The 17,310-nt window shown below is 40.5% G+C and overlaps 1 protein-coding gene across 3 annotated transcripts in view; it reads right to left on the bottom strand.

Moving 5' to 3' along the window:
• Positions 1 to 2,678: 2,678 nt before the first annotated feature.
• Positions 2,679 to 17,310, bottom strand: part of METTL25 (methyltransferase like 25) — a 165,258-nt gene continuing 150,626 nt past the window's right edge. For all 3 annotated transcript variants that reach the window (XM_069974027.1, XM_069974021.1, XM_069974035.1), the window contains exons 13-14: positions 5,962 to 6,033; positions 2,679 to 2,875 (exon numbers count right to left, since the gene is read on the bottom strand). In XM_069974027.1, the coding sequence (XP_069830128.1) occupies positions 2,786 to 2,875; positions 5,962 to 6,033 (162 nt within the window). In that variant the 3' untranslated portion in view covers positions 2,679 to 2,785. The remainder of the gene's footprint in view (positions 2,876 to 5,961; positions 6,034 to 17,310) is intronic.

The following is a 17,310-nucleotide window of genomic DNA, read 5'->3' as shown; positions in this document are numbered from 1 at the left end:
ATAAAAACTTTTGGCATGTCCTAGGGAGTTCAGACCCTGACTAATCAGTAGAACGAGTGAGGAGCCAACCGTGCTGCCACATGCTCCTATCCCTGCTCTGTGTCTATGAGATCTTAAAGGGGTTATCCAGCAAAAATCTTTTTTTCTTTCAAATCAACTGGTGCCAAAAAGTTATACAGATTTGTTATTTACTATTTAAAAATCTCAAGTCTTCCCATATTTATCAACTGCTGTATGTCCTACAGGAAATGTTGTTTTCTTTTCAGTCTGACAAAATACGCTCTGCTGCCATGTCTGTCTGAGACAGGAACTGTCCAGAACAGTTGCAAATTTCCATAGAAAACCTCTCCTCCTCTGGACAGTTCCTGTCTTGGACAGAGATGGCAGCAGGGAGCACTGTGTCAGGCTGAAAAGAAAACAAGATTTCTTGCAGGACATACAGCAGCTGATAAGTACTGGAAAACTTTTTAAGCAGAAGTAAATTACACATGTATATAACTTTTTCCAGTTGATTTGAAAGAAAAAGATTTTCGCTGGCACCCATAGACATGCATTGGTAGTTTGTCTAGGTCAGATGACACAGAGCCCAGAGTGAACGCGCTAAGCATGTTTTTCCCCCGTCTCCTGATCACTGTCTGGGCACTTAAAACTTCTGATCAATCAAAATTTCTAATATGTTTCTTTTGATAGCCTCTAATTATACTATATATATACACTCACCGGCCACTTTATTAGGTACACCTGTCCAACTGCACGTTACCACTTAATTTCTAATCAGCCAATCACATGGTGGCAACTCAGTGCATTTAGGCATGTAGACATGGTCAAGACAATCTCCTGCAGTTCAAACCGAGCATCAGTATGGGGAAGAAAGGTGATTTGAGTGCCTTTGAACGTGGCATGGTTGTTGGTGCCAGAAGGGCTGGTCTGAGTATTTCAGAAACTGCTGATCTACTGGGATTTTCACGCACAACCATCTCTAGGGTTTACAGAGAATGGTCCGAAAAAGAAAAAACATCCAGTGAGCGGCAGTTCAGTGGGCGGAAATGCCTTGTTGAAGCCAGAGGTCAGAGGAGAATGGGCAGACTGGTTCGAGTTGATAGAAAGGCAACAGTGACTCAAATAGCCAACCGTTACAACCAAGGTAGGCAGAAGAGCATCTCTGAACGCACAGTACGTCCAACTTTGAGGCAGATGGGCTACAGCAGCAGAAGACCACACCGGTGACACTCCTTTCAGCTAAGAACAGGAAACTGAGGCTACAATTTGCACAAGCCCATCGAAATTGGACAGTAGAAGATTGGAAAAACGTTGCCTGGTCTGATGAGTCTCGATTTCTGCTTGAACATGACAATGAGTTCACTGTACTCAAATGGCCTCCACAGTCACCAGATCTCAATCCAATAGAGCATCTTTGGGATGTGGTGGAACGGGAGATTCCGGGAGATTCGCATCATGGATGTGCAGCCGACAAATCTGCGGCAACTGTGTGATGCCATCATGTCAATATGGACCAAAATCTCTGAGGAATGCTTCAAGCACCTTGTTGAAACTATGCCACGAAGAATTGAGGCAGTTCTGAAGGCAAAAGGGGGTCCAACCCGTTACTAGCATGGTGTACCTAATAAAGTGGCCGGTGAGTGTATATCGCTAGTTTATCTAGTACTTTTTCAATGATTCTTAAGAAGCTGTATCTTTACACATGTCCGTATCTAGCTTCTTTACTTTAAAAACACAAAATATATGGTTTATATAAGAGAACATAAAATTTAACACAATCTCTTAAGTCTGAAATTTCAGGAGTCTGAGTAAAATAAAACATAGTAAACATAAAATTTTATACAGAATTCAGGCTCCAAAACGTGAGATAAACATGGGTCTCAACTGTTTCAAAAGCAAAGTCAAATACTGTATTATCAAAAAATCTTTATTATTCAAATAGGATATAGTTCGATAGGATGATTTAATAAATAGTTTAAAAGCTTGGGATACATGTTTTAAATTCTAGAAAACCACGTAAGCACAGATATAAAAAAATATATTTCTAATTACCCATATCCCCCCTCGCAAAATATATTTGTATCTGTGGAACAAAAGTGTGAGCTGTTTTTTACATTTTAACATACAGTAAATTACTAAATTTAAGATTACAATTTTCTACATGTAAACATTTCTAAATAGCTAATGTAGTCACGGTGTTAGGGCCACTATATGCTAGCACTTTAAGTCCCACTAATGTCATCACAGTAATCAATGTAAACCTGCTGAGTGACAATGCCGAAGCAGAAGTGCCAAGGCTTTTATACAGTTTGTTGACTGCAACATGTGGGGGAGTGGAATGCTTTTTAATAAGTGTGTATTATTTGACCCATGTCATACTATATAATCACAATAAACTTTGAAATTACAAAGGTTTTTTATTATTTTCTTGAACTACCTCTTTACTGGTTGTTCTTTTAGTAACACAATGCATCACTGAGGTTTCTTTTCCAAAATAGGAACCTAAAAAAATATATCGGGACACAGCCCTTAAGTCTGAAGAAAATTACTAAAGGTTATGGTGTAAAGTGAATCTGGCTCAGTTGCCCATAGCAACCAATCAGATTCCACCTTTCATTCCTCACAGACTCTTTGGAAAATGAAAGGTGGAATCTGATTGGTTGCTAGGGGCAACCAGGTTTGATAAATCTCCCCCAATCGTTATAAATATAATTTGTATGTAATAGAAAAGCAGCTTATTGTATACCACTAGCTTTGATTCACATGACAGTGGTATAATAATTCATCATGGCTGCTTCAATGAAACTACTGCATAGCATCGTGGAGATTTCACGGGATCAAACAATTTCACCAGTCCAGACCAGGTTATATTCTCCTATAAAAAAAGCACAGTGGTATATACATAATTAAAAAAACTGTGAAAATAATACATTATAAAAAAAATGAGAAAATTATAATAAATAACAATTTTCCCTGCTAAGGAACCACAATGTCCTCATTACAAGTACTAATATGCTGTAAATAATCTGAATACTGTATATAATTCACATATTGCTGGAGTATAAAGCTTATTAAACCATGACACCATCAGTATTTGGTAGTGATAAATAACAAAATGGCCCTTTTAGAGATTTCATGTTACTAGGGTTTTCTGAAGGCTAATTTTTTATCTAAACATGGCTAAGCGGAACTAAAAAATATGGTGCACTTGCACTTAACTCTTTTAAGGTTATGCACATAGAGCATAGGATAAGTAATGTTTTCATACAATGAAGAGAAATACAGAAACTGGAAATGTAGGTATTCATGTTAAGGGTTGACACTATGTAAAAACAACGTCCGTATTTCATAACAATGGCCGTTGTTAAGCAAACAATGACCACTATTTATGAAACAATGGTCGTTGTTATGAAATACTGATGTTGTTTTTACATAGTGTTAACATAGCCTAAAGGTGTACTCCATTGAAAAATGTTTTCTTTCAAATCAACTGGTGTCAAAAAGAACTGTGTCACATCTAGCACTGTGTCAACTGTCTGACTTTAGTGACCAAAAAATTGACATACGTCTTGATCACAACTGTTTTAGCCATTTTTTGTGCCTTGTTTAACAAGTTTAGTGAGGGGGGCTAATTAAAAGGGGCGTTGCACCAAAATTTTGGTACAAAATATTGGTTAGTTGACTGATAGGTGCTATAAGTTAGACAACAGCTCTAAAGATGTGACAATTTTATCGTACTGCATAAGCCAATCACTCTGCTAAATCTGTTGCATATAAGTTTATGCTGTCTATATATTAGACAGTGTTAGTAAATCTGCTCTATGGGGTTAAGCTAGCCATACATTAAAAGGGAAACTATGAGCAGGTTAGAGAATCTAATCTGCTGTTACAGTATGTCCATATAGCGCACGGGGCACTAGGGATGTAGGTACGTTTCTTTCCTTTATCCCCGAAACCATTTCTGTGCTATTAGGAGTTTAATCCCTAGGTTAATTAATCATTTTGGTGCACTGCTGATATACAAGGAGAGGCCCAGCCAGGGCAGTGCACCAAAATTAGCATAGGTATTAAACTTACCTTCATCCTCAGTGCCCTGTGCCCAATAGGGATATATCACCCACCCATTCACATCTAGGCTGGGTTCACACTATGTATATTTGAGGCTGTATTTGGTCCTCATGTCAGGTCCTCATAGCAACCAAAACCAGGAGTGGATTGAAAACACAGAAAGGATCTGTTCACACAATGTTGAAATTGAGTGGATGGCCGCCATATAACAGTAAATAACGGCCATTATTTCAATACCACAGCCGTTGTTTTAAAATAACAGCAAATATTTGCCATTAAATGATGGCCATCCACTTAATTTCAACATTATGTGAACAGAGCCTTTCTGTGTTTTCAATCCACTCCTGGTTTTGGTTGCTATACAGCCTCACAAATACAGCCTCAAATATACATAGTGTGAACCCAGCCCTAATGTGTATGACAGCCTCCTGACTGTCTCCAGATGGCAGATTGCAAAAAAATAGATTGGTCAGGCATGCTGTATGTTAAACATACCTGTTCTCTGGGAGATTACTCCCAAGCATGCATGTGTATGTGCAGACCTGGAGAGAAGGTAATTTTTTCCCAAGGACATTATATATGTATTTAAATCTGGAGTTTGAAACATGTCCATGGCTTCAAAATCTTTCAGTTTAGGAGCCAAAGTTGTTTAGGTAATTGTTTTATGCAGCACTGTCTCACAGAGACAACTAGCATCAGTAGGTAAAAGCATACACAATAATTTACAAATCCATAAACTGTAATGAAATAATTCACATAAAATGAAAGCTTTCTCACTATGATATCTATCTACAGATCTGAGCAGGGTTAGAATTCAGTGCACAATTCAGTGCTATTTCAGAGTGAAGCTGGAGCATTAGAAAGGCATCTGTGCATTATTTATTAGCCGATTATATAAGTAATTGCTATATATCATTTTTGATTATTAGACAAGCATAACAAATAAACAATAGGCTCTTCTGGGGCTTCCTATTGTTATTTTAGGACAGCAATAGACAGAGCCCAACATCGCATCTGCAGCATTGTATAAACTAGGTCAACTCTCTCATTGGTTCAGTGAAAGTAAATCAGTAATACATGAAGTATGCCTGATCTGCACGCCTGGAAATCATACAGATTTCTGATTTACAGCAAGCTGGCAGCCAGAAAAATACATCATTATCTGCACATTTCAAAATAGCTTTTGTGTGTGTGTGTGTATAAAATACCATTTAGAAGAATATCTAACATTTATAGCAACAATTTGATTCCAAGAAAGGATTAGAGAGGACGGCACTGCAATGGACACAGTGTTACTGTTAAAATGTTTATAGTGGAAAAACTGTGGCACTCTGCTGTAGAGTGTGTTTAATTTACGAAGATTGCAAACATCATTTTTAGACATCAAAGCAGAAGAAGTTGCATAAGAAAAGTTTTTATTTCAAGACACTGCCAATGGATTTCCTAATGTGCCAAATAAGATTACTGGCATTGGGGTACCCGTTGATGTTACAGCATTCATATATAATTGTTATCTGTTAAATTAGAAGGGAAATTAAATGGCAATCAAACTTCACATCGCTGGCTAACTGAACAAAATGATTATGATCATTCCAACAAAAGCTCTTGTCTGCGACTAAAACTATCCACATATAGCTGCTATAAACATAATGCCTGGCGTCTTGCAAATTAGACTTTAATTAAAATACCATTAAAAGTTATTGCTTTTACTTTACCAAAAATAATAACATCTGCTAGGCATATGTTTGAAACAAGTTCTTCTCTTGCTCGCCAAGTGATGCACATTATCAAGTGTGTAGTCTGTGAGCAAGACTTTCCTTATACAGTAAGTGTGAATGAGCTCATGTAATGGGGGAAACTTACTAAGGGTCACACATGTAAAAGTAAACATACCTGTTCTCTCAGATAGCTGAGGCGGTCTAGGAGGATCAAGGCCTCAATACAAGGAGCTAGAAAAACTTTAAGCTGAAAGGAAGATTGATGAGGCATTAATGGGGAACTAAGAAAAAAAATCTCTCACATAGTTTCAGAGTGAGAATGATGTTACATATAGAAAATTGATCTTCACGATTTACAGCACCCAATGATACAATGTAAGAAGTTAAACTAGACTGACAGGCAATATGTCTTCCCCCAGACGTTTGGTGACAGCAGAGTAATACACCATGATATATCACATCTTCTAAATTCAAGCAATAAATAAAGCTTGTTGTACTAGGATCAACAGCTGAAATATTTCCACAGCTGGTAGCGGGCACCAAAAGGCTGGTGTGTAAAGAGATTGTTGTTACCACTTTTATATTTATACTAAAATAAAGCAAATGAAAAATTGAGGACTTTTAGAATACCCAATCAACAATCTATTTATTGAAAGCAAATGAAAAAGCTGAATGAGAATTCAAAGGTTAACAAATGTCGCAAATTTTCAAAATGACAATTGATCTGAAAAATGATTCGATTTTATGGAGTCTGAATTAGGTCAAGTCCCAGTGGGATAAATGCTGCTGCCTCCACTATTCCCTTATACTATCTGTTTGGCACTACTAAAAAGCAGACATGAAAATACAGTACTTAAAACTAGAAGAAATTGTAATCCAATGAATTTCATGAAATGTTGAAACTACTCAGTTTTTTTACGTATACAAAAACGTGGTTGACCACATTTTTCTGTATGTTAAACGGATGGGAAAACACAGTGTGAACCTAGCCTTAGGCATTCAAAAAGGCCAGCCATATGTACCTAGATTACCTTAGCACCTATGGTTGGGTAGACATAGCCAATACATAAAAGCACTTGAAAATTCCCGGTGTGATTTACACATGAAAAATGCTACTGTGACTAGCCTATGGTCACCTTCATGCAGTGTTCTTTAAAGCCATTTATAAAGCATGGATATAAACATTTTAAAACAACAGCTGTTTTTTCTCTAATCGAACATTTTTATTAAACAAACAAGCTTTCCCACTCCCTATTAAAAAAAAAAGAAGAAATTTATACATGAAAAATATACTTGCACTGAAAAGATATAACAAGGGATGAGCGAATTTGCAGTAAGAATTAAGCAAAATGCTTCGTTCCTATCTGTATTCCACTCATCAGGTAGCAGGGCTTTGAAGTCTGCTCCGCTCCATGCTGCTCCTCCCCAGGTGATGGGAAATAATAGATCCAGTCCTGGCAAACTGGGAGAAGTTTCCCAGGACGGGATCCATCTTTTCCTAGTACCTGGGGAAGAACGGCAGGGAGCAGAGCAGACTTCAAAGCTCGCACACTGACTAGCAGAATGCCGGTAGGAACAAAATGCTTTACTTCATTCCTACTGCAAATTTGCTTATCTCTAGATATATTAATACAATGCAAAATATATACACATATCTCAGGAACTGTCCAGAGAACTAGCAAATCCCCATAGTAAACTTCTCTTGCTCTGGACAGTTCCTGACACTGAGGTGGCAGCAGGGAGCACTGTGTCAGACTGGAAAGAACACATGACTTTCTGCAGGACACACTCGAAGGGTTCAGTTTTTTACAAATTACAAATTGTATAACTTTTTGGTACAAGAATACCTATTGTATTGGTTAGATACAATCTAAGTGATCAATAGATGTCCTATTGTAGTGAATAGGAAACCTGGAGTTACTACTGCAAGGAACACAGGCCCCTTTCTCTTTGTAGAGTAGGTGCTGAACAGATGGATGGCAGGGGTGCAGGGTGTGAAACCCTATTGATTAATTATTGATGCCTACCCTAAGGGTCCATTTACAAGATTTGAAGCCAAAGCCAGGAACAGTCTATAAACAGAGATTAGGTCATAAAGGAAATTTTTCTATGTAAATGGACCCTATGGATAAGCTATCAATTATTTTTTCCTGGACAACCTCTTTAATAACAAGTCATGAACATGTGACAGATTTTTATCCACTGGAAGTAAGTACTTTAGCCAATGAATACAGAGATGAAGTTACTATAAAAAAAAAAAAATCATTAAAGCTCACTTACCCACAGATTCTGTTTACCGCAGGAAACAAAAATTACCAACAAAATTATCTCTCGACAGGAGAGATATAATGCCAATGTGCATAGACAGTGTGCACAGGCCATGCAAATAGGTTGTATTCGTCTAGAGCAGGGATGGGGAACCTTCGGCCCTCCAGCTGTTGCAAAACTACAATTCCCATCATGCCTGGACAGCAGGAGCTATAGCTTTAGCTGCCCAGGCATGATGGGAATTGTACTTTTGCAACAGCTGGAGGGCCGAAAGTTTCCCATCCCTGGTCTAGAGAGACTAATCTGTAGATAGATTAATCCACAGCTGAAACTTCGCATAAGTAGCAAACCACAATACACTGATATACAGAAGCCACTGTTCAAATCACCCCGCTACGATGTAAAGCAACATCACCATGTAAAAGACTATGGGTTACCTTTCTCACTGTCTGGGAGATGGTGTTGGATGTCGTGACTTGATCATGGATTTCCTTAAAGTCAGTGTTTCACTTCAACTAAGAGTCTTAGATTACTGACTAGGGATATAAGCAGTACAAATATTTGTCATTTGTTCGACCTTGTGCATCGGTTATGGCTTATACCCTTTATAGAGTGATATTAAAAACATCAGAGCCAGTGAACATAAAGGGAATAACACGCCACACTAATATTTGCTACAACTCCTAAAGCTAGCAATTCCAGTAGCTTTACCCCTGCCCTCATAGTACATTGGCTGTGCTATTCACTGTGCACAAACCTGTGCAGTATTTCATCACCAGTTTGAACATAGCCTAACTTTTTCTCACATGCAGAGAGGATAAATGGAGACAGGATAAATGGATGCCCTATTTCCAGCAGCTGACAAGTGGAGTAAAGATTTCATCAAATTTGCATGACTCACTGCCTTTTGGAAAATAGTTGCTGGTCATTTCCCTACTCAAGGATTTAATCTGCATCTTTACATATACTGTATAATTCTAGAGAGAGAACAAAATAATTGGATGGAAACAAATGTGCATTTGGAGAACTCAAGTAAAATGGCATTAGTTAAATACAATAACATATGGCTTATACATTTATAAGACGCTTACAAACCACATCTCCAATGATTTTAGACATAGGCAGAAAATTATCCACTTGAGAAAAAGGCTCTCATGACTCTATACAGGGGAATGACTGTACAATGTCAAAAGCAATCACTCCCAGCACTGTGCATTTATACGTATTATCCCCAATGTGCACATTCTATTAAAGTAACAACATGTCAGAATAGGGCTTGAATATATATACAGTCAAGCCTACAGACTTGGACTAAATTGGAGTTATCTTCACAGTGGAGGGAAAAAAAATAGTATAGTACACAGTGGAGAAAATGTTCTCTGTTTATGCGACATAAACATTTAAGTGAGTTTACATGAGAATACACTCAGAGAATTTAAGCATGATAACATTCAGATAGGCTGATAAACTGCATTATACAGTACATGTTGCAGAAAGACGAAATATATGAGAGTATGAAACAATGGGGCTCCTTAACTCCTTAACTGGTAATATCCACATAGGAAATTACCAGCACTATACATATCACAACATTTCTAATTCTGAAAAGACTCTGCATCAGCCAAATAGTCTGACGTATTATACTAAAGCTATAGAGCAAATGGAGAATACATCTGTATCTCATACTCTGAGTGCAGAGAGAAAGAAGGAATTCTGGCTCACTCTCAAATATAAATGCACTAAAATGGTAACTATGAAACCATCACATAGAAATATGACTATGTTACTGTAATGAATTCACAAGACAAAAGTGGTACTCAAAGGGGTTCCATCCGAAAAATATACTTTATATAAATCCAATTAAGAAACATGTTCTCTGACATTTTAAGGCTAGGTTTGCACTGTGGTTTTGCATCCATTTTATTATGCTTAATTTTAACAAACAGAAAAATGTGGTCAACCACGTCCTTGTGTAGGTTAAATTATTTTTTTCAAATCTGTTGCCATCAGTTTTTTTTTTATTTTTTTATGTTAGTCAATAGAAAAATGATGCAGGATAGCATACAAATGCATCCATTTTTTTCCTTTAAACCATGGGTCTCCAAACTGCGGCCCTCCATCTGTTACAAAACTACATTTCCCATCATGCCTGGACAGACAAATCCAAAGCTTTAGCTGTCCAGGCATGATGGGAGTTGTAGTTTTGCAAGAGCTGGAGGGCCACAGTTTGGAGACCCATGCTTTAAACAGATACATTAACCTCTTAACGAGGCATGACGGGTTTACCCGTCATGCGGCCGTTAAGTGTAAACAGAGAGGGCTCCTGGCGTGAGCCCTCTCTGCAGCCCACAGTCCCCGGTTGCTATGTGCAGCCAGGGACCGCGGGTATTAGCCGGCGCGGCCAATCGCCACGGCTGGCTAATTAACTATTCAAATGCAGCTGTCTCAATGGGAGATCAGTTCTGTGTATATAGGAGTCCCCCAGGGGGGCTTCATATTACTGTAAGTGAAAGGAAAAAAAAGTGTTTTTATTATTAAAAAGCCCCCTCCCATATTAATAGTTTGAATCACCCCCCTTTTCCCATTTTACAAATAAAAATAAATAAATAAACATGTTTGCTAGCACCGCGTGCGTAATCGCACAAACTATTAATTAATCACATTCCTGATCTCGCACGGTAAACGGCGTAAGCGCAAAAAAATCCCAAAGTGCAAATCAATTAAAAAGTCGCGTATGCGCAATAAAGGTACCGATAGAAAGAATGCATCATGGCGCAAAAAATGACACCTGACACAGCCCCATAGACCAAAGGATAAAAACGCTATAAGCCTGGGAATGAAGCGATTTTTAGGAACATATATTTGTTAACAATGGTTTGAATTTTTTACAGGCCATCAGATAATATAAAAGTTATACATGTTACATATCGTTGTAACGACTTGAGGAACATATATAACAAGTACGTTTTTCCATAGGATACACGGCGTAAAAATGGAGCCCCCCCCAAAAAAAAATAATTGCGTTTTTTTCAATTTCACTGTGCATATAATTTATTTCTGGTTTCGCAGCATAGTTTATGGAAAAATTCAGCCTGTGATTGCGAAGTACAATTAGTGACGCAAAAAATAAGGGCTCATTTGGGTCTGTAGGTGTAAAAATGCAAGTGCTATGGCCTTTTATACACAAGGAGGAAAAAACAAAAACGCAAAAACAAAAGTTAGCCCGGTCCTTAAGGGGTTAAACTGACTCTGTATCTGCCCCCCCTCCCAAACCGCTTGTACCTTCGGATAGCTGCTTTTAATCCAAGATCTGTCCTAGGGTCCGTTCGGCAGTTATTGTCCTAAAAACAACTTTTAAACTTGCAGCCCTGTGCCAAACGGCCGTTGCCTAGAGTGTCTATGCATTAGGCTTGCACCACCTCTCTGTCCCTCCTCCCCGCCCTCTTCATCATTAGAAATGCCCCGGGCAGATCAGCTGTGTAAGGACGGCACATGGTCTTAATCGTTAAGACACCTGTGCAGTGTTCACTGCAAAGGAATGGGAAAAATAGTGCCAGGGGCATTCCTAATGATGAGGAGGGTGGGAAGGAGGGACGGAGGGGTGGTGCAAAGTTAGGGCAGAGTTAGATACTCTAAGCCATGCCCCTTTGGCACAGGGCTGCAAGTTTAAAAGGTGTTTTTTAGGACAATAACTGTATGACCTGCTGAACGGACTCTAGGACAGATCTTGGATTAAAAGCAGCTATCCGAAGGTACAAATGGTTTTGGGGGGGACAGATTGTGGGTACAGAGTTGCTTTAAATGTACAGCAAAAATGTAGTGTGGTCCTAGACTACCTAGAAATTGAGATTTTGTGTAAGTTATGTATTAGAGTTCACACAGTTTTTTTGGTTAGTAACTTTTGTCAAAGACAGAAGTGGGTCCAATATACAGGAAAAGATGCGAACAGGACAGTTTCTAGCGCCGAGTCTGGGCCTCACTCAGCATGTAACTTGCTCAGCTAAGCACCCATCACCCGCTCGGAATGCCCGCCTTCCCCCTGGATGTGAGCATGGCAGCCATCCTCTTCCCCAGAGGGTCTAGATGTGATCTCTCCAGCAGGTGCAGTGATATGACGTCATTGTGCCAGCTGGAGGATCCATCCCCGTGACTGACAGGCTGGAGAAGAGAGAAAAAAGCCAGAGGATAGAGGGACCCACTCCATGCCAGGATTAGGTGACTATAATTGTTGTGTTTTTTTTTTGTGTTGGGCAATGCAGGGGGGCATTATTACTGTACGGGGCACAGCAGGGAATGGGGCATTGACTATGGGGGCACAGCAGGGCAGGGGGCATTATAACTATGGGGACACAGCAGGAAAGGGGGCATTATTACTTTGGTGGCAAAGCAGGGCAGGGGGCATTAATTATGGAGGGAAAAGCAGGAAAGGGGGCATTATTACTATGGGGGCACAGCAGGGAAGGATGTATTATTATTATGGGGTACAGCAGAGCAGGGGGCATTATTACTATGGGGCACAGCAGGGTAGGTGGCAGTTACTATTACTATATGGAGGGCACAGGAGGGAGCATTATTACTTTATGTGGGCAAAGGGGGGTATTATTACTATATAGAGGGCACAGCAGGGGGCATTATTACTATATGAATGGGGACAGCAGTAGGCATTACTACTCTATGGAGAGGACAGCAGTAGGCATTATTACTCTATGGAGGGGACAGCAGGGCACATTATTGCTATATGGGGACACAGCAGTGACATTATTACTATATGGGGGAACATTAGGAGGCATTATTACTATATGGAGGGCCAGAGCAGGGGACATTATTGCTATATGAGGACAAAGCAGGGCACATTACTAAATGGGACACAGCAGGAGGCATTATTCCTCTATAGGGCACAGCCAGAGACAATATTACAAAATGGTAGAACAGCAGGGGACATTATTGCTAAATGGGGGGACAGCATGGGACATTGTTACTATACGGAGCCCCCATTTCAGTAGGAGGCATTCTTACTAAATGGTATGTATATGGGGGACAGCAGGGCATCATACATACCCACATACCAACTAACTTTGTTGCGCATGACAGAAATAAATGGGTGGGAAAAGGAAAGGAAGTTGCTGGATGTCTCCTGTAAGTCACTGAGTGATTTTTTTTTGTTGCCATTAAAAAAGGTTAGGCAATACATACTGCTCTGTGCCATAATACACACACTGCTTCTTTCTAGCAAATCCCAACACCCCGCCCACACACACCTACCTCACCCAAGGTGGAGAGGAGGGGGAAGTTTTATGAAGATCTGCCCTGTTGTCAAAATGACCTAGAAAGGGCCCTGGGCGCAAATAATAGATTCAAAGTACAAGGTCAGCTGTGAGATGCAGAATAATCAGTAAAGGAAAGGAATAAACTATAGGTCAAGGGCGCATTGCACACCAAATGTCTTTTAGTATTACATTATATATTATGTATACTTAACCCCTTCAGCACTGGGCTGATTTTAGCCATTCTGGAAATCTGACCTGTCTCCTTTTAAGAGGTTATAGCTATGTCAGGGCTCCAGATGGCGACCAAAATGGTCGCCAATGCGACTGACATCTTGCAAAAGGCGGCCAGATTTATTAATCTGGGCGCCATTTGCGACTGGCCCCGGCGGCACGCTGTCTCTTTAAGGACTTCCGCCTTCTGCACGCTGCGCCGAATCACGTGGCGCCTCTGCGGCCGTCCGTCCAATGAATGACGGACGTGCTGGATGACGTGTGCGGGGACACGCTTCTCCAGTGACGTCATCCAGCACGTCCGTCATTCATTGGACGGACGGCCGCAGAGGCGCCACACTCCTCCAGCGCTTCTCTCCCGCCTCTCCTCACCCGGCGCCGCGGTTCTTCAAGTTCACCCCAGCGGCACCAAGCTTAGATAGTGGGTGAGTACAACCGGAGGGACGGCAGGGGTGGCGGCCGGTCAGTAATGTGTGTGGGGGGACCGCGGCCTGGGCGGGGGATTGGTAGTGTGTCTGTTGTGATGGCGGCCAGGTGCGGTAGTCAGTGCGTGTGGGGTGCGAGGGGGGGGTATGTATAGACTGCACAGTACCACTTCCCTCAGTGTGTATATATAGACTGCACAGTACCACTTCCCTCAGTGTGTATGTATAGACTGCACAGTACCACTTCCCTCAGTGTCTGTATGTATATACACTGCACAGTACCACTTCCCTCAGTGTCTGTATGTATAGACTGCACAGTACCACTTCCCTCAGTGTCTGTATGTATATACACTGCACAGTACCACTTCCCTCAGTGTCTGTATGTATAGACTGCACAGTACCACTTCCCTCAGTGTCTGTATGTATATACACTGCACAGTACCACTTCCATCAGTGTGTGTGTATGTATACACTGCACAGTACCACTTCCCATATACATTGCCACAGGGGCTATATGTCATCGGCTGCCGGGGGCTATATATATATATAGTAGATCATTGCCGGTAAGATGGCAGCTGGCTGAGGGAACACACCGGCAGCAGGGGGGTATATATATATATATATATATATATATATATATATAGTAGATCATTGCCGGTAAGATGGCAGCTGGCTGAGGGAACACACCGGCAGCCGGGGGGTATATATATATATATATATATATATATATATATAGTAGATCATTGCCGGTAAGATGGCAGCTGGCTGAGGGAACACACCGGCAGCAGGGGGGTATATATATATATATATATATATATATATAGTAGATCATTGCCGGTAAGATGGCAGCTGGCTGAGGGAACACACCGGCAGCAGGGGGGTATATGGTTGTCAAGTTGCAAGTTTCCATGTTGAACGTTTTCAAACTAAGAAAAGAAAGAATCTAAAGGAGGAGGATGCTGCCGTGGCCTCTGCACACAGTAAGTCCCATTTAACATAACATTAATTTTACATGGTTTAAAATGTTGGCGACCAAATATTCTATTTGGCGCCTAAATTTTTCAGGTTAGGAGCCAATGGCTCCTAGGTAAATTTTTTAGTCTGGAGCCCTGTATGTGATGCTTATCCTAGCAATTCTGAGACAGTTTTTCATGACACTTTTCATGACTTTATGTAAATGGTAAATTCTGGCCAATACCCCTTCAATTTTCAAGTGAAAAAAATTTTCACAAAAAAATTGCATTTTTCTCATTTGGAGTTTCAGGTTGTGTTACGCAAGAAAAGCGTTTCAACAGACCACACATCTGCACGAAAGTCTGTAACCTGCACCCAGCTGGAGTCTATACACGCTTTTTGGAAAATAAAGAGCCTTCACTAGTATCGGATTGCCGAGTGCGACTTTCTATTTCTACTGTGTCTTATTTGCAAAAAAAACTCTATCTATAGCGAGCACCACCAGGTACTCCCCAATTACACAGACATTATACATATCTCTGCATTGACTCTAGTGCCGATCATCTCTACAATCTCTTGCATCCTTGGAGCACAGCTCAAATAGGCTGCAGAGACAAAGAAGTGTAGGTGGCAAAGGACAATCATATAAACTGTTTACAATTTTAAACTGTTACGGGCTCACACAGCAAACGGTAGAGGCGGTAAAGGAGAAACTATGCAAAAAAAAAAAGACCTCACAGAGAAAGTCTTAAGAACCTTTTTTAGAGCCTTTAAATTTGGAAAAATAGTTATTAGCCTTTTTAAATATTGCAGTAGTGATGTCACGATACCAGAATTTTGAGTTCGATACCAATACCAACTTTTTTTTTTCAATGCTCGATACCAATTCGATACTTAAAAAATTATATTTAAAAAAAAACAAAACACAATAGAGATCCCCCGCGACTGTCAGGTCTGTACGAACCATATTACTTTATAAATAAAGTTTCCATTATTTAAAATAAATGTTCTTAAAAAAATAGCCCTATTCTGATTCCTAACATGGCTATGGGGCAATCTGTAGTTTTATTTAGTAGCACATTTTTATGTGGTACTAAATTTGGTGGTTTCTCCGCTTGCACCATTTACCGTGCGTGATCAGGAAGGTGATAATCTTATAATATGCACAATAACACTTCAGCTATAGAGGGGATGATAGGAACTGTAGTCATGTAACACACACTTCAGCTATCAGGGGGATGATGGGAACTGTAGTCATGTAATACACTTCAGCTATCAGGGGGATGATGGGAACTGTAGTCATGTAATACACTTCAGCTATCAGCGGGGATGATGGGAACTGTAGTCATGTAATACACTTCAGCTATCAGGGGGGATGATGGGAACTGTAGTCATGTAATACACTTCAGCTATCAGGGGGATGATGGGAACTGTAGTCATGTAATACACTTCAGCTATCAAGGGGATGATGGGAACTGTAGTCATGTAATACACTTCAGCTATCAGGGGGGATGATGGGAACTGTAGTCATGTAATACACTTCAGCTATCAGGGGGATGATGGGAACTGTAGTCATGTAATACACTTCAGCTATCACGGGGATGATGGGAACTGTAGTCATGTGATACACTTCAGCTACCAGGGGGATGATGGGAACTGTAGTCATGTAACACACTTCAGCTGTCAGGGGCGATGATGGGAACTGTAGTCATGAAACACACTTCAGCTATCAGGGGGATGATGGGAACTGTAGTCATGTAATACACTTCAGCTATCAGGGGAGGATGGGAACTGTAGTCATGTAATACACTTCAGCTGTAAGGGGGGACGATGGGAACTGTAGTCATGTAATACACTTCAGCTATCAGGGGGATGATGGGAACTGTAGTCATGTAATACACTTCAGCTATCAGGGGGATGATGGGAACTATAGTCATGTAATACACTTCAGCTATCAGGGGGAGGATGGGAACTGTAGTCATGTAATACACTTCAGCTATCAGGGGGAGGATGGGAACTGTAGTCATGTAATACACTTCAGCTATCAGGGGGATGATGGGAACTGTAGTCATGTAATACACTTCAGCTATCAGGGGGATGATGGGAACTGTAGTCATGTAATACACTTCAGCTATCAGGGGGAGGATGGGAACTGTAGTTATGTAACACACTTCAGCTATCAGGGGGAGGATGGGAACTGTAGTCATGTAATACACTTCAGCTATCAGGGGGAGGATGGGAACTGTAGTCATGTAATACACTTCAGCTATCAGAGGGATGATGGGAACTGTAGTCATGTAACACACTTCAGCTATCAGGGGGGATGATGGGAACTGTAGTCATGTAATACACTTCAGCTATCAGGGGGATGATGGGAAC

The sequence above is a fragment of the Dendropsophus ebraccatus genome, chromosome 1, assembly GCF_027789765.1.
Source record: "Dendropsophus ebraccatus isolate aDenEbr1 chromosome 1, aDenEbr1.pat, whole genome shotgun sequence".
NCBI classification, from domain to species: Eukaryota; Metazoa; Chordata; class Amphibia; order Anura; family Hylidae; genus Dendropsophus; species Dendropsophus ebraccatus.
Note: the sequence above shows the minus strand (reverse complement) of the source record. Positions and strands in the feature narration are given on the sequence as shown.